The sequence below is a fragment of the Rattus rattus genome, chromosome 3 (assembly GCF_011064425.1).
Source record: "Rattus rattus isolate New Zealand chromosome 3, Rrattus_CSIRO_v1, whole genome shotgun sequence".
NCBI lineage: Eukaryota > Metazoa > Chordata > Mammalia > Rodentia > Muridae > Rattus > Rattus rattus.
In genome coordinates, this window is record NC_046156.1 from 184,467,655 (window position 1) to 184,493,991 (window position 26,337).

General features: G+C 41.4%; 1 protein-coding gene across 1 annotated transcript in view; it reads left to right on the top strand.

The window, feature by feature from the left end:
• The first annotated feature begins 10,122 nt into the window (after nucleotides 1–10,122).
• Nucleotides 10,123–26,337, top strand: part of Il31ra (interleukin 31 receptor A) — a 55,220-nt gene continuing 39,005 nt past the window's right edge. The window contains exons 1-3 of the mRNA XM_032896861.1: nucleotides 10,123–10,172; nucleotides 13,152–13,230; nucleotides 26,020–26,137. Of these exons, the coding sequence (XP_032752752.1) occupies nucleotides 13,176–13,230; nucleotides 26,020–26,137 (173 nt within the window). The 5' untranslated portion in view covers nucleotides 10,123–10,172; nucleotides 13,152–13,175. The remainder of the gene's footprint in view (nucleotides 10,173–13,151; nucleotides 13,231–26,019; nucleotides 26,138–26,337) is intronic.

Genomic DNA, 26,337 nt, shown 5'->3' on the forward strand with positions numbered 1-26,337 from the left:
AAATTGTCTTTAACCTTCAGATGGGTAAAATGCCCTAGAGGAGAAGTCGTTTTCCCTGAGCATAGAAAATGCACTTCTTCATTGTTTCCTAGCTTCTTGCTCTGCCCTTGAAACGTCTGAGGCCATCCTCATGGCTGACTTGAGAGTTTTTCCTTCCTTTTTTCTGTTTATCTTTGGTACCTAAATACGATTCTTTTGTTCTCCCCCCCCCCATCTTTATTAACTTGAGTATTTCTTATTTACATTTTGATTGTTATTCCCCTTCCCGGTTTCACGGCCAACATCCCCCTAACCCCTCCTCATCCCCTTCTTTATGGGTGTTCCCCTCCCTATCCTCTCCCCATTTCCGCCCTCCCCCCAACAATCACGGTCACTGGGGGTTCAGTCTCGGCAGGACCAAGGGCTTCCCCTTCCACTGGTGCTCTTACTAGGCTATTCATTGCTACCTATGCAGTTGGAGCCCAGGGTCAGTCCATGTATAGTCTTTGGGTAGTGGCTTAGTCCCTGGAAGCTCTGGTTGGTTGGTATTGTTGTACATATGGGGTCTCGAGCCCCTTCAAGCTTTGTTCTCATGGGGGGATTTATTCTCATGGGTTATACTGGGAACAGCAGGAGCTTTGGATCCAGTTAGCACTGTCCTTCAGTCCCGGGGAACTGAGCTGGATCCCTTGCACATTGCTCTCCTTTTCTAGGTATGGCCTTTTTATTATTCTCCTAAGGGCTTCTGTAATAACTTTATAACGAAAAATACTTTGTTCCATACAATGTATATATAAAGTATGTTGGGGAAATTGAATCAGTTTAACTTTATAGAGTTGGGAAAATTCTAGTAGTCTTTTTTTTTTTCTGTAGGTTTTCTTTTCTTTTCTTTTCTTTTTTTTCTTTTTTTCGGAGCTGGGGACCGAACCCAGGGCCTTGTGGTTGCTAAGCAAGCGCTCTACCACTGAGCTAAATCCCCAACCCCTTTTCTGTAGATTTTCAATCAATAATTTATATCTTCATTTCCCCCCAAATCAATTGTTATTTCTGATGGTTTTGCACTCTAAAGTCACTTTTTAGTGTATTTACACTGAATTTGCAAATACCAAACTATTTCCCCTGTGGGAAATACAGGGCTGGGTTCCTCTGGGCCTTTGCTCTGTTTTCTTTTTTTTTTTTTTTTTTTTTAAGAATTTTTTTTTTATTAACTTGAGTATTTCTTTTTTTTTTTATTGATAATGAATAACAATTTATTTAATATTATTTTTGAAATTGACAAAGATTTTATTGCATATAAATGTGTATTTAGTTCAAATATTACAGTAACATACACAAGTGATAAAAATAATGAGTTGATATTTCAGAAGTGCTTTATAAAATAGGTATTTACGCTCACATGAAGTTCTCATGCAAGTAAAATATATTCAATTTAAATTAACAGACGCCTTAATTACATAAACAAACTTGAGTATTTCTTATGTACATTTCGAGTGTTATTCCCTTTCCCGGTTTCCGGGCAAACATCCCCTTCCCTCCCCCCCTTCCTTATGGGTGTTCCCCTCCCCACCCTCCCCCCATTGCCGCCCTCCCCCCGACAGTCTAGTTCACTGGGGGTTCAGTCTTAACAGGACCCAGGGCTTCCCCTTCCACTGGTGCTCTTACTAGGATATTCATTGCTACCTATGAGGTCAGAGTCCAGGGTCAGTCCATGTATAGTCTTTAGGTAGTGGCTTAGTCCCTGGAAGCTCTGGTTGCTTGGCATTGTTGTACATATGGGGTCTCAAGCCCCCTTCAAGCTCTTCCAGTTCATTCTCTGATTCCTTCAACGGGGTCCCGTTCTCAGTTCAGTGGTTTGCTGCTGGCATTCGCCTCTGTATTTGCTGTATTCTGGCTGTGTCTCTCAGGATCGATCTACATCCGGCTCCTGTCGGTCTGCACTTCTTTGCTTCATCCATCTTGTCTAATTGGGTGGCTCTATATGTATGGGCCACATGTGGGGCAGGCTCTGAATGGGTGTTCCTTCAGTCTCTGTTTTAATCTTTGCCTCTCTTCCCTGCCAAGGGTATTCTTGTTCCCTTTTAAAGAAGGAGTGAAGCCTTCACATTTTGATCATCTGTCTTGAGTTTCATTTGTTCTAGGCAACTAGGGTAATTCAAGCATTTGGGCTAATAGCCACTTATCAGTGCTTTGCTCTGTTTTCTACTCTAAGGTAGATTTGTTTTTACTTTCTATGCTAGGGACAGTGGGACCTTCCAATCTACAGATGAATGCTCTTCAATTCTGGGAATTACTTTAGTTCTTGCATGATATCTCCATCACTTAAATAATGTATAACCCAGTTTTGAGTGTGTTTCCCTTAAAAATTGCCTTATTTGTAGAGTATTATTGATTTGTCAACATTGAACTCAAGTCATGGCTAAACACTAACTCATGTCTGGGTGAAGCTTTGTGTAACATTTATTGACTTCGTAAGACACATCCCATAGACTTGCAGCTGGTAGCAGCACTCAATGCATGTGGCCATCTAAAGCAGTATAGTCAGTAGAAATTGTTACAGAAAACAAAAGGGGCAAAGATGGGGCTAAATGGATCACAAAAGGGATGCTTGTATACATAGAGGGCTGGCTGGTCAGAGGAAGCCTGTTGCCTAGTTTGGCCTTAGCTGAAAATGTTTGTATCAGATAACTTAATTTTCTGATACTGTATGCATGTCTACAAATGACCAAAATACTGTGTGAGTTTGAGAATTTACAAACAACTGTTAGTAGGTGAGCAGGTTTAAAAAACAAGGGTCAGTTGGACCAACTGGTATCTCAACGTCCTGAACTGTGTATGATTCTGTAGCATAATTGTGCTTATTTCCTATTGACATTCTTTAGATACTTTTAGGCCTCAGCCTTCTCAGTTGTCTTTTTTTTTTTTTTTTTTTTTACTTCCCACTCTTTTGGAAGAAATATATTTAAAATTTTAATTAAAATCCAATTGCTTCACTTTTCCTCTCCCTGTCCTCCCTGCCGCCCTTCTCATAATCTCTTCTCTAAACCCCTTCCATGCCCCCAATCAATGGCCTCATCTTGATTATTTTATGTATGAAATAAATGCATATGGACAGCCTGCTGACTCCAGTCAATGAGGGTGCCCATCCCTGGGACAGACTGTCTCGCAGTCAGTGTCCTTGGTCTGGAGCCATATCCTGAGGGACTTCTCCCTTTGTTAATGTCTATTGGTATTATCACTTGTTCAGGTCGTTTTCAGTCAGACACATTGTTGATGGGTCATGGGGGAAGCTTCCCTGTCATTGCTAGGAGACACAATCACAGATCAGACTTCCTGGTCCTTTGGCTCTTTCTCCCACCTCTTCTGAGATGTTACCTGAGCCTGAGGTAGAGGGAGTCGTGGTCAACATACATCTGTTATGACCAGGCTCCACGTAATCTGTTGATCTGGACATTATAACCTGTGGTGGCTTTCTCTGATGTTCTTCTATGAGGGGTGGGTGCTTCACTTGTCTGTGGATATAAGGGTAAGCTTTAGAATGTACTTAGGTATTATGCTCATCTATTAAAGCAGTGATAGTAGCCTCTCTTCTAAGATTCAGGACTCCAGTAATTCTGGGTAGGTTTTTACTACCAGCTATGGTTTCCCTCCTGCTGAGTGTGCTGAAAGTCCCATTAGATAGCTGTTATTAGCTACTGCCAAGTTATTGCCGCCTCAGGGATATCTTGCCACTGGCCAGGGTTAGAATTCACTGGTATCACACTGTTGATCCCTTCTCTCCCTTGGCAACTTGCATAGTGCTCCATTTTCTGCCGTTATTACAGCTAGACCACAGAAAGGAGGCCATGAGATTAGAGCCAGCTAAAATTGGAGTTCTGTTTCCAAAGTGTGCACTGTCTTCAGCCACAGGAACTTAACCTTCGACCTCCGAGAGGCAAATAAGGGCAACAGCCAAAGTCTACATTGTTTTGGGAGTCACTTTAACTACCCTGACCAACAAGTCGAATGGAGGTTTGTAGTGAGATTTTTGGAATTTTGGATTCCTTAAAAACACGGAAATATTGCAAAAGCATGTTTTTGTTTTAATCCTAGGTGTAGGGATATGGGGGTTGCTTCAGACTGCAGCAGCTGACGGTTTGGTTTTGCCAGCTGCAGATAGTTTCTTTGTGTGACATTTGGAGTTCTGGGGACTTTTCAGAGGGTATATAAATGCCAGGGCACAAATAGGCAGGGGTTGGTGGTGGTTGAGCATTCAAGGAGAGCTGTGGTTTCTTAGTAGTCATGCTCAAAGAAGAAGCAAAAGAAAAGAAATTAGATTCAGGGCTCTCTCTCTCTCTCCCTCTCCTCTCTCTCTCCTCTCTCTCTCTTTCTTCTTCTTCTTCTTCTTCTTCTTCTTCTTCTTCTTCTTCTTCTTCTTCTTCTTCTTCTTCTTCTTCTTCTTCTTCTTCTTCTTCTTCTCCTCCTCCTCCTCCTCCTCCTCCTCCACCTCCTCCTTCTTCTTCTTCTTCCTCTCCTCTCTCTCTGTCTCCCTCCCTCCCTCCTTCTTTCTTTCCTATCTAGTGATTGGGGGTGATGCACAGAGAGATAAAGGATGGGAAAAAGAAGAGCCCACAAAGTAACAAAGCCCATGTACAGAGGTTTCTCATAACTGGTGCTGTGGGGTTATTCGTATATTGCTCTTATAAGGAGCAATGTCAGTCCAAGTGATAGAATTTCATTTATATGTGTGTATTTATTTGTTATGTATAATTTTAGATAAATATAATATTATTCCTTGAAGCTTTTCCTTAGTGTTATTTGTCCCTCCTCTTTTCCTTGCCATTTCTATTGTTTTTCATTCTATAGTTTCCTGAGAGAGTGAAGGAGCATGCCTTCAAATAGCCATTGTATACGTAAGTATTGATTGTATAAAGAAGTACTTTGTATTTTCTGCTATTTAGTTTTCCTATGTAGTGCACTATAACAACACTTTAAATATTTTATATTTATGTTTACTATGTAAACAACTAGGTCTGTTTCTCTGTTTCTGCTCATTTCTTATACATAGTAGATTGCCTAAAGGATGTGGGGAGTGGATTTAAAGTAAATGAACATCAATGTAGCAAACATATCATCTTAAAACTTAGGCTGGGTTTCTTTCCTGTTGTACCACAACCTCTGGTCTTATTATTTTTCTGTGTTGATGATTTCATCAGCCAGTAACAAAAGCTTGCAAGGGTGTGGTATATAAAGGAATCCCTCAAATCATCTAATTTGATCTTGGTGTATAGGAAACAACCTTAGGTGGCCTTAGGTTAGTTCTAGGATCCTAGATTAGTTACTTTTCTATTGCTGTATTAAATATGGTGACCGAAAGCAACTTATGGAAGAAAGGGTTTATTTGTTTTACATATCCTGAGTCACAGGCAGGGGCTGATAGAGTGACCGTGAAGGGGTGCTGCTTACTGGATTGCTCCTTATAGCTTGCCCAGCCTGCTTTCTAATAGAATCTGGGACCACTGCTCCAGGATGGCACTGCCCATAATAGGCTAGGCCTTCCCCATTGATCACTAATTAAGAAAATGCCCCAAAGGTTTGCCTGCATCTAGATCTTACAGAAGCATTTTCTCAATTGAAATTCCCTTTTCTTAGATGAGCTTGTGTCAAGTTGACTTAAACTAACCAGAACAGCCCCACATTTTATATACTTTCTCAACGGTTTTGAATTCAATTTCTTTACCCGTGCAGTAGGGATACTGTCAATTTCACAGAGTTATTATGAAGATCAAGTGAGAAACTTAAAGTTATTAGTATTAACCCTAACACATAGCAAGAGATTCATAAACTATTAGTTTTCAGCATTCGTGTTGGTAACTAAGCTGGGTTTATAAATAGAAATAAAAATTATAAACCTGTTTTCAGAGTTAGCAACTGTATCTCCCCTGGCCCCTTCCTGGATTACACAGAATGTCATGGTTGTATATTTCTTTGTCTGGAGTTGAGGATACTCCCAACACTTCATATCCATTACCACATTTGTCAGGAGTTCTCGAATATAAACTTGAAAATTGAGTAATTTCCTTGAATTGTTTATGGCCTCTCAGATGATACTTCCTTTAAGTTGAGTGGTGTAACAGAAGCAGATTATTTATTTAATTGTGCAGTTACAGTAAATGCAACTCATTTCTCAGCATAAGTGGGTAAGTGCTACCCTGGGTTGGGCTGGATTTAAAATTCAAGGGAAAGCCCTCAAATAAGCACAGGAAGCACACATCTCCCCAGGATAAAATGCCTATCACCTGGTACATCTTGGCCTGTGCATAGCATTGGTTTCTGCCAGGATCCTTTGAACCAGAGGGACACTATGGGGTACCACCTAGTCATGAAGGTGAGTGTGAGGACTCATTCGTTGATAATCAGATTCTCTTTTTCCTACTATGTGTGTTTGCTTGCTGAAATTATGGGTCAGAACCCCATCATATGGGCTATTCCTTTGATAGTTATAGTATACTCTTTTGGCAAGTCATGTTTTTAAAAAGTTACAGTGAGGAATCTTGGGGCTCGAGAGTGAGAAGGTGGAGGAATTCTCTGAACAAAAATAGATTTTAAAGTATAGACTAGAGAAAACCAGAGTGGGGTGAATTGGAGCGAAATCCTCGTGGGTAGTAGAGTTTTACAACAGGAGAGATGAGGGAGAGTCAATCGCGGAGAGCTACCTTAAAGCTGTAGGTGAGCGCTACCCTATCGCTGTAGTTGAGAACCGGTACTAGGGAGCTTGGGTTTGTTTCTGTCCCTCGCAAACTGTTATTTTTGAAATGTTTACCGACTACCTCTGATGTTCAGTTTGCTTATCTGTAAAGTGGTGGTAAGACCAGCTCTTCAGGGATTTGGAGGCAAGGGCACAATCGGTATAATGTAATCAGCACCCAGTAGGTTCTTAGTTGTGGTTGTGTCCTTGCCAGCCTTGCTGCTGGCCATTTAGAACATTCTTCCTTGGAAGCAGCTCATTACCCAAGTGGGCTCACTGACTCTGAGACTGAAATGCATATATCTGACGTCTCTCACTTTTATCCTGGAAATCATTCCACACCCTCATATGAAAAAGTAAGGGGACCGTTATTAAGTTTAAATTGCCAATATTTGGCTGAGCTTGACTTATGAAAGTAGAAATTTTATATAATGTAACTTAAAATATAATAGATACAATATACTTTACATGGTTTTAAATATTTAAGTAATTATGAAACAGACATAACTAGCCTATTTACTTCAAAGACCTAGGTAAAAATACCTGTGTAAGTGCTGTTGAAAGATGAGACCATTATTATTATTTCAGGATCCAAATCAGCAATTAAAAGAAGGAGGGGGAACTAGAAAGATGGCTTAGATGGTACAGTGCTTGCCACACAGGCACAAGGACCTGAGTTCAATTCCCTAGAGCCCATATAGAAAAGCTGGGCACAACAGTACACAGCTGTAATCCCAGCACAGGGGAAGCAGGGACAGGAAGATCCTGGGACTCTGCCTAGGCCGTCTAACTGAATCGTTGAGCACTGCAACAGTGACAAACGCGGATGGGATAGACAGAGGGTGTAGCATTGGCTGCTCTTCAAGACAACAGGTTTTTTGTTGTTTTGTTCCTGTTCCCAGAACCCACATGGTGGTTCACAGCTGTTTGTAACTCCAGTCCCAAGCCATCTGATACCCATTTGTAACCTCTGAAGGTATCAAGTGTGTATATAGATGTAGATGTGGGCAAAATATTCAAACATAATTTTTTTAAAAGGTGGACTCATCTGTTGAGTGTTGGCCTCTACATACATGCTCACACGTGTGCACATTGAACCTATCCACACAGCAACAAAGTTATGGGAACAGGGGACAGTTTTTCTTTAAGCAAAAGAAGAAAAAAGAATGATACACCAGAGCCTGTGAGGAATTCTGAGGTACTGTACTCAGTACTGTAGTCAACCCTACTGGGTTGGGCAGCCCGATGCTCTTAAAGGTCAAGAAAACAAGTGTGAGTGACCATGAAGGTTGAGACTTCACACTGTGGGGGTTGGGGGGTGATGAAGCCATCAAGCAAGTTACTCAGCTTCACTCAGTGTGCTGGCTGGTTTTGTGGGTCAACTTGACACAAGCTGGAGTTATCACAGAGAAAGGAGCCTCCCTTGAGGAAATGCCTCCATGAGATCCAGCTGTAAGGCATTTTCTCAATTAGTGATCAATGGAGGAGGCCCAGCCCATTGTGAGTGGGGCCATTCCTGAGCTGGTGGCTCTTGGTTCTGTAAGAAAGCAAGCTGAGCAAGCCAGGGGAAGCAAGCCAGTAAGCAGCATACCTTTATGGCATCTGCATCAGCTCCTGCCTCCGAGTTCCTGCCCCGTGTGAGGTTCCAGTCCTGACTTCCTTTGGTGATGAACAATGTGGAGGTGTAAGCTGAATAAACCCTTTCTTCCCCAACTTGCTTGGTCATGATGTTTTTATGCAGGAATAGAAACCCTGACTAAAATATTCAGTCCCTCAGAATTTCTCACAAATTAATACGATGTGGTTGGTAGTTTTACTCTACACAGTAGAGTATTGTCAGCTGGCAATGATTGCATGGGTTGTGAACAATTAACTGAATGGAAGAAAGTACAAATGGACAAAGTTCGGCATCTCAGAGCCAACCCTGAGTGAGATTTGAAGTGCCAAAAGTGTCGTGTGGAATGGAGGGTTGCTAGGGAGGAGAACAGCTGCCCCTCGTGGTCCTTCACTTGTGGCATGTGATGGAATGTAGGGAGGCAGAGACAGCAGGCAGGAGACTCTCCCACTTCTCTCTCACTTCATCCCGGCCTTTGCTTAAAGCCAGCAGTAATTGTTCGGGTTGTTTCCTCATCCCTGATGGTGGCTGCCACAGGGTTATGTCCTTGGTGGTGTAGTCAGTGAGTTTGAGTGGGAGTCATGGCATTGCTGAAGGTGCTAAGGGTCCACCATGACACATCCACGGTACCGCTGGGAAACTCTAGTCGTCTGCCGTGTACTTTGTTCAAATGCGTTTCCTGTGAGTGAGAATGCCAGTTTCTGGGAAGGGCTCTTTCTCCAAAGACCAGTTACTACCAAGCTGCTCCATTTCAAAGTGAAGGTTGTTGACCCAGGATCTGGAAACGCTGATGGTTCTCTCTGGGAGCACAGTGGAATCTTCGTCATTTTCCTATGATGTTCACCTCACTTAAGCCTCTAAGAGACCCGTGAGGGATGGTCTGTTTAAGACAAGAAGTCCCAGATCCCTTGCCCTAGGCTTCCCCTTCTGCCAAATCTGTAATCAGAGAAAACCTTCTGATTCTGAGCAACCTGGAAAGGAGACTTGGTTTTGAGGTATTTTCCCCAAGGCTGTGGTGTCATCTTGTGGCTGCCCTATTAGAATCTATTACTCTGGTGACAGAATATGTTGTAATTTCCCCCAATAAATAGTCCTGGATAAAAACAAACTGCTCTCTGTCTGTCTCCGTCTCTCTGTCTGTCTCTGTCTCTGTCTCTCTGACTCTCTTTCCCCACCACTGTGTGTGTGTGTGTGTGTGTGTGTGTGTGTGTGTGTGTGTGTGTGTGTCTGTCTGTCTAAGCGTTCCTGCCCAGGAGAGCATGTGAAGGTCCCTGGGCATCCTATTCTATCATCATCTATCTCTCCCTTGAGACAAGGTTTCTCACTGAAAAATCCCCAGAGGACAAACAAACAATAGAGTAAGGGTCCCTGTCCTGAAGGCGTGGTTGGGTCTCTACAGTCATTACTTCATATTTCTTCTTAGTTGCTGTGTGTCTTCCCTGCACAATTATGATCACCAGGGAATATTTAAGTTCATGGTTCATTCTCTGACTCTCCAAGAAGACCCAAGACTTTTACTCACTTTGGACTCAAACTCCCTGGAGGAATTACAGCATGATAGTCATCGTAAATAGCAGCTCACTCATTGGTAGCTTGAAAAAAAAAAAAAACTACTCTGGCTGCCCTCTCTGTCTTTTGTCCCTTATTAAGAAGCCACAATCCGGCTCTTGGAAGTCAGAGCTGGGCTCTTCTGTATTCAGTTCCCAGTGCTGAATGAATCCAAGAAATCCAGCTGCCGCTGTCTCAGTTTCTAGAAAGTCACTCTCCTCAACTGTGACTTCTCCAGCCTCGCTTCCAGGTGGGATGGTGCTGGGAACTGTTTAAAGCTTCATTTTAGACTCTCGCAGATAATAGGTAAGTGTTCTCATAATAAAGGAGTGAAGTGAGGATCGGTATTAATTTCAAATACCATATGCTAAAATTTTATTTAACGTGAAATAGCCATAGATTTAAGCATGGAAAATAACTTATTGTCAACAGTTTTAGCTTTTTATAGATATTGGTTCAATTATTGGGCTGGTAGCATCTGTTTTTATAGAATGTCCATATCTGGCCCTCCCTCCAATTCCAACAATGCTTTTGAGCATGTAAGTGGGAACAAAGACTAAAAGACATGTTTTTAATCCTAAAACTAGAAACAGATTAATAAATTAATAAATTTCTAACAATGAGAAACAGATGAGAAACATTGCATTATTATATAACGATTACATTTTTTGCCTCTTTTTGAGTTTTTTGTTTTTATCTTGATAAAGAACTTTAATTTTATGTGTGTGTGTGTGTGTGTCACACACACACACACACACACACCTGTATGTGCACCTGTGGAAGTCAGAGAACAACTTGCAGTAGTTAATTTCTTCCATGATGTAGAACCTGGGGATTGAACTTGAGTTGTCACACTTGGCACCAGATGTCTTTACCCACTAAGCCATCTTGCTGGTCCACATGATAAAAAATTTAAAGACGTATTTATTCTTCCTTGAGAAAACAAAGATTTCCCTTGATGTCTGATGCTCATTTATATCCAAGAGGCTGCATCCTGAGCAAAGACGTTCGTTCCCCAGAGAAACATTAGGCATAACCATTGCTGTTCTCCAACCAGTCATCCGGCCCTTCACTGAGGACATTTTCATTACTCAGCTTTGTGAATGGAGCTTGTTTGCGGCTTAAACCACCCGTAAACTTGCCGTGATGGGTTAGGATGTTGTTGAGGTCACAGTTGACCTCGGGCCCCAGCCTCCTGAATGCCGGGTTACAGGCGCGCTCACCACTCTTGACCATTTCTATTTCTGGAGATCCCCGTCTCATGCTGCTTTATTTACGTATTTTCATCTGGTGGGTACTTTGGTTGCTTATACATAAGAGACTTCTATCCCTGTAGCTTTCTCCTGAAATTTGCACCGCTTGTCTTGTCTAAAAGCCTCCCCTTGCCCACATCCCACGATCTGTCACAGGAAAACACAGCGTTTATTTCTTCCTACGATGAGTTGTCTTTACGTTTGCCTAGTCTTTAGGTTCTCCTAGCCCAGAGCCGGCATGAATTTTATTCCTTATTAACGGCTATGCTACATAAGCGGTACTACATAACCGTATCTACCATGTAGCAGCGCGGCTCTGAGTAGGCTTCAGTCTCGCAAAGCTACCGGAGCGAGAGGAAGGCAGAAGGTATGTTGCTAAGCACCATTCGGGCAACTCTGTGGGCAAAGTTCAAAGGAATGCTCTGTGGGTGTTCAGGGAGGGCATCTTGGCCTAGATTGGCCTTGAAATGAGTCTAGGAAAGTGATTAATTTGCTGGGAATAAGGATGTGGTAGGCAAAACAAAATGTCATGATTTCTTTTTCTGTTATGCCACAGTCATCACAGAAACGTCTAATAGCAGATGAGCAGGGATTTCTCACACAGCAAACAATTGATTCTGTAGCACCCGATGCCAGAGAGACGTCCTCTAACCCAATTCAGCTCTGATACCACATTCCCAGACATAACACCACAGCCCCCAGTTGGAGGTACAAACCCTAAGACTGGCTCCCTGTAAATGCTTCTGCTAGTTCCAAGCCTTGGGTGGTTTTATTTGTGCCTTTGATCAACTGACTATAAACCATTGTTATTACAGCTTCCTCTTTGGGTTTGGCCAGTTTGCTTGAACAACTCGCTGAACTCAGAGGAGCAGGTGTATTGGGTTATTTATTGAAATATTACAGAAAATATACAGATAAAGAGATGCATAGAAGAAGGTGTGGGGTAGAAGTGTGGAGCTCCTAAAGCCTCCAGAAGTCTCTGCATGTTCATCTGTCTGAGAGCTCCTGGGGCCATGTCCTTTGTGTTTTCCCCTTTATATAGGAAATTAATTGCTATCCCATTAGGTGGGGAAACCTAGCAAGTCTGAGTGTAAAGACTTCCTTCCTCTAGGAAATGGAGTGGGCTCCCTCTGCAGTGACAAGAGTTTTATGACTGCAGAAGGACAGGTAGGGTCCTGCCTGGTAGCAAGATAGAAAGGTGGGAGAAGCTGGTATGGTAACTCAGCACTTACAGTGGCTGAGGCAGGAGGATTGCTACTGAGTGTTCAATATTAGCCTTGGACACATAAAGCTCTTAGCAAAACTAACCCTAGTTACAGTGTGAGAGCCTGTCTCAACAAAGAAAGCAAGGGAGGAAGAGAGGGAGGGAGGGAGAGAGAGGGAGGAGGAGAACATAAAGAAAAAAAGGTAGGGAAAATTGGAATTTCCGATACAGTTTCTATGACATCTCAAGAAACACAAATGTTAGTTTCTATGGCTTGCCTTGGGGAATGAGTTATGAGCCAAGAACTAGGTAAGAAACCAAAATATCATGTATCATAATTTTATAATGGGAAGGAGCCTTGGTAGGCAAACAGTTTGGAGACATGAAATAGGGCAGCATTTCTGGGAAGCCTGGGTTATTCCATTTGGCCCAGGGCTCAGTAACTGAGGCAAAGGCTGTAGTCTGGTCTCAGATCTGTACAGATGTGTAGTACCTTCTGCCTGCTGCAGCTCTGTTCTTGGTGGTAGTTTGCTTAGCGTATGCATTGTAAGTGGTGTGGACTGTGGACAAAAGAGAAACCCATTGCCAGTACACATCTTTAAAATGGGTACAGGGTGGATGTAATAGAAAAGATCTGTGTTGTGATGGACAGTCATTGGGATGGGGTGGCATGGATGTGGTCGGGTGGGATGGGATGGGGTGGATTGGGGAGGACATGAAGTTCCTTCCTGCCCAAATGCCTAGAATCTGTCTTTGGAGTAGTATTGTTAAAGAGAGACAGGAAGCAGCCTCTCACTTGACTGATGGCATTTTGAAATCTCTCTCCAGCCTCTAGGTGTGAATTCTGGGACAATGTGGATCTTGGCACTGTGGCTACTCCCTGTACTCTGCAAATTCAGCCTAGCAGGTAGGTTAGCCTTCCATGGATCATGTAGTTCATACGTTTTTGGAGAAGAATTTTTAACTTTGGAACAAAGGGATTCTGAATATCCACAGATGAACAGAATCCGGGCCAATTTTAATGTACGTGGGTGCCCATGCATGGGCACAAGCTTGCACTGTGTGCTGACAATAGAAATACTTTTGCATATGTAAATTTGGAGAGATGTTCTGTTCACATTCTTAAAGGAAGCAATGACCTCATAAAGATCAAGCGCATTCAGATATGTCCAACATCTATCTGGTCCACAGACTGCATGCATTTCAAGACAGCTATGAGAGACCCAACACATTTCCAGATCCTAACATCATGCCACAGTGTCAAAGAGGTAGACAGCCCAAGGATAGCTATAAGCATTGCCCAGCATAAAACCGTAAACTTACTTTATGAAATAGGTTTTTTTTTTTTTTTGGTAACTCAATGATGTGCTTCTCAAGAATGAACTTAGTACATGACAGTTTCTTGTGCCAACGTCAAAGGGTTCGTCACACTTAAACCATGTCAACCTAAAAGCAACTTAGTTTATCACAATCTATGTTGAAAAATTAAGATTAAAAAAAATCACGGTGGGCTAAATAGTGAAAGGCAGGGAGATGCAGTTTACCAGCAATTATTTCTTGCATGTCAAATGGTCGAGGCTAGCCCCATGGCCATTTCCAATCTTAAAGTGCCAAGGAGGTAAAGTCTGCCTGTGTCCAGGAAGAAGTACCAATACTGAAGAACATTTAATCCTTTCTGTCTAATTACCCATGTCTAATGTCTGTGTATGGCCAGCAACAAGCTCCGAACGAAGGTAGCCCATGCGAACAGCCCTGGCTGAGTAGAAAATAACTTTTGGAGCCATTTTTTCTCTCCTGACACCTGGTGACATTTTTATTTCTGGAAACTACCTATGTGATTCCCTCTGCTTTTGGGTTTTAATGCATGCTCACCAAAGCTGCTGCTTTGAAAGCTGGCTTTAATGGGGTAAAATTCACATATCTGACAGCTGTGTTGAAAACAGTAAGATCCAGAGGCTCTTGGTTTGTTCAGTAGGGTGACCTCTAGAGGGTGACCTATGTAGTGTGACCTATATCCGGTGTTAGGGCTAGAGAGGTAATGGCTCAGGAGTCAAGAATGCCTGCTGCTCTTGCAGAGGACCATAGTTCAGTTCCTAGCAGCTTACAATGACCAGGATCACAGCTCCAGGGGAGCACAGGTCCTGCTCTGTCCCCTACTGCAGGGACTAGTACTTACGTGTACTTGCCCCAACACAGGTACACATAAGTACAAATCTTTAAAACAGCCTACAGTCAGTTTTAGAACGTTTTCTTTATCCAAAAAACGAAACTATAGCCATTAACAATCATTCTCCTTTCATTTATTTTTTCCATGCTTCATTTTTTTAATTGGATATTTTATTTATTTACATTTCAAATGTAATCCCCTTTCCTAGTTTCCCCTCTGCAAACCTCCTACCCAATCCCCCCTTCACCTGCTTCTATGAGGGTGCTCCCCCACCTACCCACCCACTCCCACCTCATCACCCTAGCATTCCTCTACACTGGGGCATCAAGCCTTCACAGGACCAAGGGCCTCCCCTCCCATTAATGCCAGATAAGATCTCCTCAGCTCCTTCAGTCCTTCCCCTAACTCCTCCATTGGGGCCCTGGGATCAGTCCGATGATTGTCTTTGAGCATCTGCATCTGTATTGGTCAGGATCTGGCAAAGCCTCTCAGGAGACATCCATATCAGACTCCTGTCAGCGTGCATTTCTTGGCATCAGCAATAGTGTCTGGGTTTGGTGTCTGTATATGGAATGGATCCTCAGGTGGGGCTGTCTCTGGATGGCCTTTCCTTCAGTCTCTGCTCTACTCTTTGTCCCTGTATGTCCTTTAGACAGGAGCAATTCTGGGTTAAAATTTTGGAGATGAGTGGGTGGATATGGTCTCAACAGGTTCTCCCTCCCCTTTGGTGGGTATTTTCGCTAATGTCATCCCCATGGGGTCCTCGGAGCTCCTGCTTTCCTAGCATCTGGGAATTTCTGGTTGCTACCCCCAGTTCCCCATGCCCATGGCTACACACCTCTGTTCAAATTCCTGACTCTGTACATCTCATCTCCTCCATACCTTATTCTGCCCCCTTCCCCCTCCCCATCCTCTCTTCCTCCCAAGTCCCTCCCACCCTCTACTTCCCTTGTTTATTTTGTTCCCTCTTCTAAGTAAGACTGAAGCATCCACTCTTTGGTCGTCCTTCCTCTTGAGGTCTATGAGTTGTATCATGGATACTCCAATCTCTTTGCCTAATATCCACTTATCAATGTGTGCATGACATATGCGTTCTCTTGTTACTGAGTTACCTCACTCAGGATGATATTTTCTAGATCCATCCATTTGTCTGCAAATTTCATGAAGTCATTGTTTTTAATAGCTGAGTAGTACTCCAATGTGTAAATGAACCACATTTTCTGTATCCATTCCTCTATTGAGGGACATCTGGGTTGTTTCCAGTTTCTGGCTATTACAAATATGGCTGCTATGAATATAGTGGAGCATGTGTCCTTGCTACATGTTGGAGCATCTTTTAGGTATATGCCCAGGAGTGGTATAGCTGGAACCTCAGGTAGTACTATATACAATTTTCTGATTGATTTTCAGAGTGTTTGTACAGCTTGCAATTCCACCAACAGTGGAGGAGCGTTCCTCTTTCTCTATATCCTCGCCAGAATCTGCTTTCAACTGAGTTTTTGATCTTAGTCATTCTGACTGGTGTGAGGTGGAATCTCAGGGTCATTTGATTTGCATTTCCCTGATGACTAAGGGTGTTAAACATTTCTTTAGGTGCTTCCCTGCCATTCGAATTTCCTCAACTGAGAATTCTCTGTTTATCTCCGTGCCCCATTTTTTAGTAGGGTCTCTGGAGTCTGTTTTTAAATAATTTATTTATTTCTATTTTATGCACATTGCTATGTCTTTGCTTGCATGTATGTCTGTGTGAGACTGTCAGATCTTGGAGTTACAGATGGTTGTAAGCGGCTATGTGGGTGCTGGGAATTGAACTAGGGTCCATCTGGAAGAGCAGTCAGTACTCTTAACCACTGCGCCATCTCTCCAGCCCCTTCTCTGGAGTCTTAAGTTATTCTTGAGTTCTTTGTATATATTGGATATTAGCCCTCTGTCAGATATAGGATTGGTAAAGGGCTATAAGAATGGATCGATTTGCATTCTTCTATTTTCCTTTTCTCTCCCCTCCCTGACCCCCTGGTCTCTTTTCTTGTCTGGCCCTATGCACTTGTACGTCTCTGGCATTTAAGAGGAACTTCCATTTTAGCTATTAGTATGTATCCTTCACTAGTCTTTCTATACTTCCTCACCTCTAACCACACACACTTCCAGTACCTTCTTCTGTGAGGTCAGCTTTTGAAGGTACGCAGATGAGGCTGTGTAATACTTATCTTTCTTTGTCTCTATTATTCCATGGAGTGTGTGTGTGTGTGTGTGTGTGTGTGTGTGTGTGTCTGTCTGTCTGTCTGTCTGTCTGTGTGACTGTGTGTCTGTGTGGAGTGCATGAGAGGAAATCTTTGTCACCAGTCACCGTCCACTTTTGAGAGTTTTTCCCCATCTTTATTAAATTGGGTATTTCTTATTTACATTTCAAATGTTATTCCCTTTCCCAGTTTGCAGGCCAACATCCCCCTTAACCCCTCCCCATCCCATTCTCTATGGGTGTTCCCCTCCACACCCTCCTCCCATTACCACCCTCCCCCCAACAATCACATTCACTGGGAGTCCAGCCTTGGCAGGACCCAGGGCTTCCCCTTCCACTGGTGCTCTTACTAGGATATTCATTGCTACCTATGAGGTTGGAGCCCAGGGTCAGTCCATGTATAGTCTTTAGGTAGTGGCTTAGTCCCTGGAAGGTCTGGTTGCTTGGCATTGTTGTTCATATGGGGTCTCAAGCTCCTTCAAGCTCTTCCAGTCCTTTCTAAGATTCCTTCAACGGGTGTCCTGTTCTCAGTTCAGTGGTTTGCTGCTGGCATTCGCCTATGTATTTGCCATATTCTGGCTGTGTCTCTCATCCGGTTGCTGTCAGCCTGCACTTCTTTGCTTCATCCATCTTATCTAGTTTGGTGGCTGTATAAGTATGGACCACATGTGGGGCAGGCTCTGAATGGGTGTTCCTTCAGCCTCTGTTCTAAACTTTGCCTCCCTATTCCCTCCCAAGGATATTCTTGTTCCCCTTTTAAAGAAGAAGTGAAGCGTTCGCATTTTGGTCATCCTTCTTGAGTTTCATGTGTTCTGTGCATCTAGGGTAATTCCAGCATTTGGGCTAATATCCACTTATCAATGAGTGCATACCATGTGTGTTTTTCTGTGATTGGGTTACCTCACTCAGGATGATATTTTCCAGTTCCATCCATTTGCCTATGAATTTCATAAAGTCATTGTTTTTGATAGCTGAGTAGTATTCCATTGTGTAAATGTACCACATTTTCTATATCCATTCCTCTGTTGAAGGGCATCTGGGTTCTTTCCAGCTTCTGGCTATTATAAATAAGGCTGCTATGAACATAGTGGAGCATGTGTCTTTGTTGTATGTTGGAGCATATTTTGGGTATATGCCCAAGAGAGGTGTAGCTGGGTCCTCAGGTAGTGCAATGTCCAATTTTCTGAGGAACCTCCAGACTGATTTATAGAATGGTTGTACAGTATGCAATCCCACCAACAATGGAGGAGTGTTCCTCTTTCTCCACATCCTCACCAGCATTTGCTATCACCTGAGTTTTTGATCTTAGCCATTCTCACTGGTGTGAGGTGAAATATCAGGGTTGTCTAGATTTGCATTTCCCTGATGACTAAGGGTGTTAAACATTTCTTTAGGTGTTTCTCAGCCATTTGACATTCCTCAGCTGCGAATTCTTTGTTTAGCTCTGAACCCCACTTTTTAATAGGGTTATTTGTCTCCCTGCAGTCTAACTTTGTGAGTTCTTGTATATTTTGGATATAAGCCCTCTATAAGTTGCAGGATTGGTAAATATCTTTTCCCAATCTGTTGGTTGCCATTTTGTCCTAACAACAGTGTCTTTTGCCTTTCAGAAGCTTTGCAGTTTTATGAGATCCCATTTGTCGATTCTTGATCTTAGAGCATAAGCCATTGGTGTTTTGTTCAGGAAATTTTCTCCAGTGCCCATGTGTTCAAGATTCTTCCCCACTTTTTCTTCTATTAGTTTGAGTATATCTGATTTGATATGGAGGTCCTTGATCCACTTGGACTTAAGCTTTGTACAGGGTGATAAGCATGGATCGATCTGCATTCTTCTACATGCTGACCTCCAGTTGAACCAGGACTATTTGCTGAAAATGCTATCTTTTTTCCATTGGATGGTTTTGACTCCTTTGTCAAAAATCAAGTGACCATAGGTGTGTGGGTTCATTTGTGGGTCTTCAATTCTATTCCCCTGGTCTATCTGTCTGTCTCTGTACCAATACTATACAGTTTTTATCACTATTGCTCTGTAATACTGCTTGAGTTCAGGGATAGTGATTCCCCCAGAAGTCCTTTTATTGTTGAGGATAGTTTTAGCTATCCTGAGTTTTTTGTTATTCCAGATGAATTTGCAAATTGTTCTAACTCTATGAAGAATTGGGTTGGAAATTTGATGGGGATTGTATTGAATCTGTAGACCACTTTTGGTAAAATGGCCATTTTTACTATATTAATCTTGCCAATCCATGAGCGTGGGAGATCTTTTCATCTTCTGAGATATTCAATTTCTTTTTTTTAAGAGACTTGAAGTTCTTATCATACAGATCTTTCACTTGCTTGGTTAAAGTCACACCAAGGTATTTTATATTATTTGGAACTATTATGAAGGATGTCATTTCCCTACTTTCTTTCTCAGCTTTTTTCTCTTTTGTGTAGAGGAAGGCTACTGATTTATTTGAGTTCATTTTATACCCAGCCACTTTGCTGAAGGTGTTTATCAGGTTTAGTAATTCTCTGGTGGAACTTTTGGGGTCACTTAAATATACAATCATATCATCTGCAAATGGTGATATTTTGACTTCTTCCTTTCCAATCTGTATCCCTTTGATCACCTTTTGTTGTCTGATTGCTCTGGCTAGGACTTTGAGAACTATATTGAATAAGTAGGGAGAGAGTAGGCAGCCTTGTCTAATCCCTGATCTAGTGGGATTGCTTCAAATTTCTCTCCATTTAGTTTAATGTTAGCTACTGGTTTGCTGTATATGACTTTTACTATGTTTAGGTATGGGCCTTGAATTCCTGTTCTTTCCAGGACTTTTATCATGAAGGGGTGTTGAATTTTGTCAAATGCTTTCTCAGCATCTAATGAAATGATTATGTGGTTTTTATCTTTCAGTTTGTTACTATAGTAGATTACGTTGATGGTTTTCTGTATATTAAACCATCCCTGCATACCTGGGATGAAGCATGCTTCATGATGGATGATTGTTTTGATACGCTCTTGGATTCAGTTTGCAAGAATTTTATTGAGTATTTTTGCATCAATATTCATAAGGAAAATTGGTCTGACATTCTCTTTCTTTGTTGGGTCTTTGTGTGGTTTAGGTATAAGAGTAATTGTGGTTTCATAGAAGGAATTCGGTAGCGCTCTGTCTGTTTCAATTTTGTGGAATAGTTTGGATAGTATTGGTATGAGGTCTTTTTGAAATTCTGATAGAATTCTGCACTGAACCCATCTGGACGTGGGCTCTTTTTGGTTGGGAGACTAATGAGTGCTTCTATTTCTTTAGGAGTTATGGGGTTGTTTAACTGGTTTATCTGTTTCTGATTTAACTTCGGTACCTTGTATCTGCCTAGGAAATTGTCCATTTCCTTCAGATTTTCAAGGTTTGTTGAATATAGGCCTTTGTAGTAGGATCTGATGATTTTTTGAATTTCCTCTGATTCTGTTGTATTATCTCCCTTTTCATTTCTGATTTTGTTAATTTGGACACACTCTCTGTGTCCTCTGGTTAGTCTGGCTAAGGGTTTATCTGTCTTGTTGATTTTTCTCAAAGAACCAGCTTTTGGTTCTGTTGATTCTTTGCTTAATCCTTTTTGTTTCTACAAGGTTGATTTCAGCTGTGAGTTTGATTATTTCCTGCCTTCTACTCCTCCTGGGTGTATTTCCTTCTTTTTGTTCTAGAGCTTTTAGGTGTGCTGTCAAGCTGCTGATATATGCTCTTTTTTGTTTCTTTCTGCAGTCACTCAGAGCTATGAGTTTTCCTCTTTGCACAGCTTTCATTGTGTCCCATATGTTTGGGTATGTTGTACCTTCATTTTCATTAAATTATAAGAAGTCTTTAATTTCTTTCTTTATTTCTTCCTTGACCAGGTTATCATTGAGTAAAAAGCATTGTTCAACTTCCATGTATATGTTGGCGTTCTTTCCTTATTGTTATTGAAGACACGCTTTAGCAGGTCTTATAGGTCTTTAGTGGTCTGATAGGACACATGGGATTATTTCTTTCTTTCTGTATCTGTTGAGGCCTGTTTTGTGACCGATTATATGGTCAATTTTGGAGAAAGTACCATGAAGTAGTGAGAAGAAGGTATATCCTTTTGTTTTAGGATAGAATGTTCTATAAATATCTGTTAAGTCCATTTGGTACATAACTTCTGTTAGTCTACGTGTTTTCCTCTAGAGTCAGAAATGTGGGCAGAGTTTAGTCTCCTCTGGTTTCTCAGGCATGTCTGCCCCTCTGAAGGTCTAGCTCTCCCTCCCACAGGATTTGGGTGCAGGAAGCTGTTTGACTGGGTTCATTCAGATCCAGGTGCAGTCTGGACTGCAGAGATTTTTAAAGACAAATTTTCTCACTAGCTTGGACCTTACCACATAGTCTAGGCTTGGATTACCTATGAAACCTGAGGATCCACATCCTCACAAGCCCTGTATTATATACACTACACACTATACACAACACATGCAGCAAACACACAAACACACATATGAATACACTCCTAATCTCTTTGAGTTCTGGAGATAAGGAGTGAATCAGTCAGCAAATGAGTTATTTCTCTTAGGAATATTTGGATGACCCTTAGTTCATCCTCTATGATATTTTCCCTGTGACATTTGTGAAATGTTCAGGCTGTTAACATTTGGCTTGCTGTCTCAAGGGATCCCCAGGGACGTCTTAAGTTGTGTGGACCATTTGTGGAATGTGTTAATTCTGCACCTTCTTATCTCCATGTAACATGTGCTATTACTTAGGTCTAGTTCAGTTCATTTTGGTCTTGTTATGCATCTAAACTTGCAAGTCACTGTGTTTGTCATGGTTTTTGGTATTGAAGCTGCAAAGATAGAAATGCTTACAGAACTACTGAGTGGTGGGGACAGATGTAGAGCTTGTGAGAGGCAGTCAAAGGAAGGTCAATATGGAAGCATCTAGCTTTCCTTCATTCTCATTTGTCACTGTTCAGGGTCTCCTTCATCATGTGGACATACATAAACTTTTGTATCTGGAGTCCTTTAAAAACCATGAACGTCAAAATCTAAACAAAGGGATGAATGTGACTCATCCTGGAATCCTTTACTGTTGCCTTCCTGTAAACAGTAATATCTCTCTGAAAGAGTTAAGATACAGATAGCATTGCTCAGGTATTTCAGAGGACTAGAACACCCCTATTTTCAGTGATTAAGCTAAATCAAACAAAGTCGACTGGAAGAAAACTCAGGTAGGAATAGAGAACTAGGGGGAGTTGAAGAGCCCTAAAGGCTATTTATTAGCCCTACCTCACTTTCTTCTTCTGGTTTCCAGCATCTTTGGGTTAACTCAGTCTTTCTGGAGCAAAAACTTCCACTTCCAAAACTCCTGCTATTCTCTTGCTCTTTCTTCTGATGGTGTCTGAGCATTAGAGTAGAATTTGTCTAACACTAGTCTGTAGGAATGGGTCCTTATGTTCCACTGGTCTTCTCTGGCCCATCTGGTATTGATTTCCCAGTCTCTCCTCTGTTGGCCACTGTGTGTCAGTTGGTGTTAGCTGAGCATTGGGTTATCATGTTTGTATCTACACCATGCCAGGGGCCAGCCCTGGCATTAGTCTTCTTTCTTGTGTTGGTTCTTCTTGAGGCAGTGGAGAGGAAGAGCATCGGTGGAGGGTAAGACTTTGCCTTACAATATATGGGGGTACAACTTTGTCTTACAAGATATTTAGGGTTGTTGTATAATAATAAGTTTACTTATCTAAATCTAAATTACTATGTTACTGTAGCTGATTTACTTATCTATGTCTAAGTCACTATGCTCTACTACTGTAACTGACCCACCTTCTGTGTTCCTCTGAGGCCAGAAACTGCAGACTCTGGCATTTAGTACCTCATTCTAAAACAGCAGGAGATAAAGTAGAGAATTAATTGCTAGAGCCTTTTCCCTTTTGTCCCTATGCCTCCTGCTTGTCAAGCTAGGGGGAAGTTTGGAGCAATAAACTTCTATTGAACCAAGAGAAGTGAATAGCACTTGCAGAAGGAAAAACTTTTACATAGGCAAATATGCATAAACTTATATAAGTTCATATATAGATTGATAAATGTACATTTATACATTTCCATTCAATCAGTTGGGCCTAGCTTACATGAATTCTCACAATTACATTCTTACACATACACATGTGTACATTCTCACAATTACTTACTTATACACCCATACTTACATATGCATATAGAGCAAAGACCAAGCACCGGTGCAGAAAGAACTCACTCATTCTGGACGAAAGATGAGCTCCAATCTTTATTGCACAGAGAAAGAAATAGTTTCTACCCTTTTAATGCTAAATAAATTAAACCCAAGTTTGTGAGCGAAAAGACTTGTTTCTTTTAATAAAACTAAAACTGCATTGCTATTGAGAAATGACCTGTTCTGTCCTATGGTAAGGAAAAATCTGCCTGCTCCTTCTGCTCTCTCCAAGTCTCTAAGTTATTCCACTCTGCATTTCTTCTCAGCCCAGATCTTTCTTGCTCAGTTCTCCTTAGCACACTTCTTCTTAGCTTAGTTCTCCTTCACTCAGTCCTCTCCAGCTCAGTCCTTTCCAGCTCAGTCCTCCTCCAGCTGTCTTCTCCAGCTCAGTCCTGACTCTTCTCTTTGTCCTCAGCACTTAAACATCTTTCAGAATACATAATCGCATGTTACAAATTTCACCACAAATTCACATGAAAAGTCAAATCATAAATTGAAATAGAAGTTTACAATAGAGAATGTTTACATGCATATCCATCAGAAGTAATTATCTGGTTAACCATCCATCACCTGTCACAGCTCCACAGGTCCACTGAAGGGTTAAAACCATAACTAAGTTATTAGTGAAGTTTTGTATAGATAAACCTGGTCAATATTTTATCCTCTGTCCTAGCACCTATAATAAATCATTATTTCCCTTTTTATGACCTTTGGTTAATTGTTTTACAACCTCTTGGAATGTGCTCTGAGTAGGAGAATGTCTGGTTACTATCTAAGAGCAATTAACTGATGACACTTGGGAGACTGGCAGAGTTCTCACTGTAGTTTTGACTGTCAAAAAAAGACTTAGTAGCAGTCCCACTATAAAAGAGCTTAATAATCACTGATATAACTTTAGGAATTCTTATAGGATCATCATTAAGACTAAGAAGTCATCTATTTGTCTATATAGCATCACTACGAGACAGTACATCTTTGTAGATTTGCAGAGATCTGCTCCAAAGGGGCATGCTATTACTTAATGATTGTTATATGTGTTTAATAATAACAGGAAACGCATTTTAATAGCAGGAATCTTTCCTAAAATGAATACCTTACAGCCTTGCTTAATAAGGGTGAACCAGTCACAGATTATATAATAATCTGAGGCTGGTCATCTCAGGAACCATCTCTCCAACCCATCCTTTTCTATTTCTTGTCAGATAGGGACTTCCTTTCTAGAAAGCATTAAAGCTTTTATTTAATATGTGACTTAAGTTGGTTCCTCTCTGAAATATACCTTCTCTTAAAGACTATTACCTAGTAAAACATTCAAAAAATAATAGTAGGAGTTTATCAGCTGAACACTGCCCTTAGTATAAAATTTCCCTCAGCTCTTGCATTTGTGTATGTATTAGAAATTCATCGTTACCTGGTACAGCTGATGAACCCACTTCTCAAAAATAATATATTGATGTAAAAAAAAAAAACACCACCCAAAACAACACACAATCTAAGATTACAAAGGAATCTATATATTAGAAATAAAAATTTCAAAAACAAAAATTTATGACACTTATTCTAAATAGTAAGATCTAATGGTTAATTTATGCCCAATAGTAAGCAGATCTAATCACTACCTTAACCTAGAAATTGTAACATTGTGTTTTATATGTCATGCTATCTACAACTGAAGTAAAATGTAAAAATTAATAAGTTTTAAAAGTCAAAGGTAATGATTCTGTTTCTACAGTTTGTTGACTACATTCGTGATGAAATCAAATTGTACATAAGTCAGTGAGAAATTAAGATGTAATGTCACCTCTCTAGAGGCCATGGGACCTAGAGAATGGAGCCAATAGCTGAGGTGGGTTGAAGCCTCATTCAGTAGCTGACTTTACTCAGAGCATCAGACAATTTATACTCTGAGGGTTGATAAGGGTCACCTGAGTAAAGGGTCCAACCACAAGGACAAGCCACATTGTGTCACAAACATGTTTTCCCGTAGAGACATATAAAAATGGATCCAGTTGAAATGATTGATCTGAAGTAAACTCAGTCCCATTCACTACACCTGGGAGGAGCACAAAAGCACATTCCATGCTTTGCAGGACCTGAGGTCACAAGATTCCCGTTTTCTTGGAGTTGTTTCATAAGCACTCGGAACTTTCCTTACACAACGCCATTCTTGGACCATATTCTGACAATGTAATTCATTCCCGCTACTGTTTATTAATATGTAACTTCTCCTATTTAGGGACCCCTTAGGGCACTAGACTTTTGTTCTGGATGAGAAGTATGTGCTATTCCTATCCTGCAGGGAACTACCAGGAACGTCAGCTGCAGATGTGCAAACTTCTTACTTGAAGTTTTTTACATCTGTATCTATAACCCAGTTATTCAGAGGGGTTTGTTTGATGCCTTGCTTAGTACTTCACACACATCTCATGTTTACTTTAAATATCTTTTGCTTCTAAGTGAGTTTTTGTTGTTGTTGTTCTTATTACTGTTTTGTCCTTTGAGACAGGGTTTCTCTGTGTAGCCCAAGGTGTCCTGGAACCAGGCTGGCTTCGAATTCAGAGATCCTCCTGCCTCAGCCTCTTGAGTGCTGGGATTAAAAGTGTGCACCACCACTGCCTGGCTCATCCTGCTTATTTTTATTAGGACTATAAAATGTTTGGGGTTTTTTGTTTGGTTGGTTTTTTTTTTTTTTAAAGTAGACATCTCTTTAAAGGCAGTCACTGAAGTAACAGACTTCTCCTAAGTCTGGTCAGGACAGTGGTTCTCAACCTGTGGGTTGCAACCCCTTTCACAAGGGTGGCTTCAGATATCCTGCATATCATATATTTACATTATGACTCATAGCAGTAGCAAAGTTATAGTTACAAAGTTCCAACAAAAATAATCTTATGGCTAGGGGTCACCACAATACGAGGAGCTGTATTAAAGGACTGCAGTATTCGGAAGGTTCAGAACCAGTGGATCAGGAAAATCTACTCTATCTAGCAAATGCGATTTGGAAGGCACTGATTAAAGTGTGGAGTGCTAGCAGTGGTTCTTGTGTTCTAAAGTTGTAATTCTGTGACTTTTCTCCAGGTCTGCCAACTAAGCCAGAGAATATTTCCTGCATCTTTTACTTCGACAGGAATCTGACTTGCACTTGGAGTCCAGAGAAGGAAACCAATGATACCAGCTACACCGTGAGGATGACTTAGTAAGTGTGGGAAGTATGTGTGTGCTCTCAGTGGGGGATGACTTAGTAAGTGTGGGAACTGCATGTATGTGCTCCTGTGTGATCTCAGCAGGAAGCGGGGCTTCTGATTCACCCAAGTCAAGTTACTTAGGAAGGATGGCATTTCTCAATAACCTGTGGGTGACAGCTGTATTTGTAAAGTGGCTGGGTGGCATTCCAGT